General features: G+C 44.6%; 1 protein-coding gene across 1 annotated transcript in view; it reads left to right on the top strand.

The window, feature by feature from the left end:
- The first annotated feature begins 226 nt into the window (after positions 1 to 226).
- LOC122059033 overlaps positions 227 to 2,131 on the top strand; it is a 2,307-nt gene continuing 402 nt past the window's right edge. The window contains exons 1-6 of the mRNA XM_042621740.1: positions 227 to 238; positions 280 to 441; positions 557 to 1,201; positions 1,287 to 1,412; positions 1,546 to 1,715; positions 1,804 to 2,038. Of these exons, the coding sequence (XP_042477674.1) occupies positions 227 to 238; positions 280 to 441; positions 557 to 1,201; positions 1,287 to 1,412; positions 1,546 to 1,715; positions 1,804 to 2,038 (1,350 nt within the window). The remainder of the gene's footprint in view (positions 239 to 279; positions 442 to 556; positions 1,202 to 1,286; positions 1,413 to 1,545; positions 1,716 to 1,803; positions 2,039 to 2,131) is intronic.

Below are 2,131 nucleotides of genomic sequence, written 5' to 3'. Positions count from 1 at the left end.
CTTGGATTTGCGTGGTTTGAAAGGGCTTTTTGTTCGGGTTGATTCGTCTATCAGACAAGCGAACTGGGGGGAGGGAGATCCGGAACTCTCAGATACTTTTTCTCTCTCTCACTATTTTAAAATCTCTCCATCTCCATCTTTGCTGAAAACTTGGGTTGGGTTCTGGGTTTTTTCCTATAAGTAGCCGATTTTTACTCCAAAACCTGCGAGATTTTGGCTCTCAAAAATGGGGATTTCGGTTTTCTCTTGACTTGTGTTTCTGGTTTCTCTGTCTCTCAGATTTGGGTTCTCCTCATCCTCCTCTTTACTACTGCTAATTTCAACCTGGATTTTGGTTCTTGGGAAGAAGACCCAGACAACAATTTTTTACTTTTTATTAGCGTTCTGAATCTTCTGTGTCTGGATTCTGGGTTCTCTTCATTTTCATTTTTTGGCATCTGGGTTGTCTTCATTTTCAATTTTTTTTCTTCTTCTAGGATCTTCCTGTAGTTAGATGGCAGAGCAGAAGAATGGTACAAGAAGAACAGCAACACCAGAAATATAACAATAATAGCAGTGGTGGTGGTGGAGGTGGAGGTGGAGGTGGGGTGGTGGTGGTGGTGGTAGTAATGGGGGTGGTCGTTCTTCCAAGAAGCTGAAGCAGAAAAAAATCCCACAAAGAGGTCTCGGGGTAGCCCAGCTGGAGAAGATCCGATTAGAGGAGCAGCAGCAGAAGGACGTGGTTGCTGGCGTGTCCTCGCCCTGTTTTGTTATTCCAGTACCTCCTCCTCCTCACCACCACCACCACCGTCAGTCATCTTCTTCGTCCCCTTTCCCTTCACCTTCAATTGATCTGTCTTCCACGACTTCTCTGTTTGGAACCCCTCCTCCGGGTCCCCTCCCCACTCTTGATCTATTGGTCCCACCACCACCACCACCTCCACCACCTTCGTTTCAGACGATAACTACAATTTATGGTTCTCGTCAGGTTGCTTCCGGAAGTAGCAGCGGTGGTCGTGCGGTGGCTGACACGGTCAATACTTTTACAGGGCAAGGACATTATTCCAGTATGTGGAACGAGTGGAACTACAACGGTGATGTTCCCAGATTGGATCATGGACTTCCATGCCGAACCCACTTGCAGAACGACGCCTCCTACCCAATTTGGCCTTCTTCCTCCCCTGTTATGATTGATAGAAAGCAACCACATTCTTCAACAATGGTGACTATTTATTTTTTCTCTCTTCCTGTCAGGCATTCTCTAAAGACTGCAATCTCTGATTCTCTCTCTCTCTCTCTCTCTGCAGGTGAATGTCCCTTCCTTTACTTCATCATCGTCTGGATTAGGTTTCCCGATGGAGCTTCCTTCAAACCAAAGCTTTTGCAGCAACAACAACTACACACCACCGTCACCATGGCCCGAGGAAGAGAAGGTATGTGGGGGTGGATACATTCCTCATGATTTTCATGCTTCAAATTCGAAAACTTTCCATTTTATAGAATAGTTGAGATTATTTAGAAGATGGGATTAGATTCTGATAGTGGACTGGTTAGAATGTAGTATAGATGGTTGGTATTAAGCGACCATGGCCCTTCTCTCTAGACAACCTGCCGTTTCCTTCCAACCTTCCTTCGATCACCCAGCCAATCTACAGACCAGAAGAACCATCTTTATGTGGCAATAGCAATGGCAATGGCAGCATATTCAAGTTGGAACCTGGAGATTGCAGTATCAGGTAGGTTAACTGGGTATTTGCTCTCTCTCTCTCTCTCTCTGGATTATTGGGTTGTTGGTTCACATTTTTTTGGTTATGCTGTCCTCAGTGAGGATACCCCGGGCTCTACGGCCCTCCACACAAACTGGAGAGGAACCATGTCGGCCGAGCTGAACGATAAGAATGGAATTAAAGAAAATGGAACTCTTCAAGGTGATTTTCTCACATTGGGCCCTCCTGCAACAAGTTCATCCTCGATGGGTTTTAAATCTAAGAAGCATCAGGCTATAGCATCCATACCTTCCCATTATCCAATCCCTGAATTCGATCTGCAATCATCTATGGTAAGAATGATTTAACTAATACAATATAGAAAAAATTCAAAATTTTCCCTTCTCTCTGACAACTGGGTTATTGTGTTTCTTTTTTTTTTTTTT

This window comes from Macadamia integrifolia, chromosome 13, assembly GCF_013358625.1.
Source record: "Macadamia integrifolia cultivar HAES 741 chromosome 13, SCU_Mint_v3, whole genome shotgun sequence".
NCBI lineage: Eukaryota > Viridiplantae > Streptophyta > Magnoliopsida > Proteales > Proteaceae > Macadamia > Macadamia integrifolia.
The sequence above is the reverse complement of the archived record's forward strand: the minus strand, read 5'-3'. Positions and strand labels throughout refer to the sequence as shown.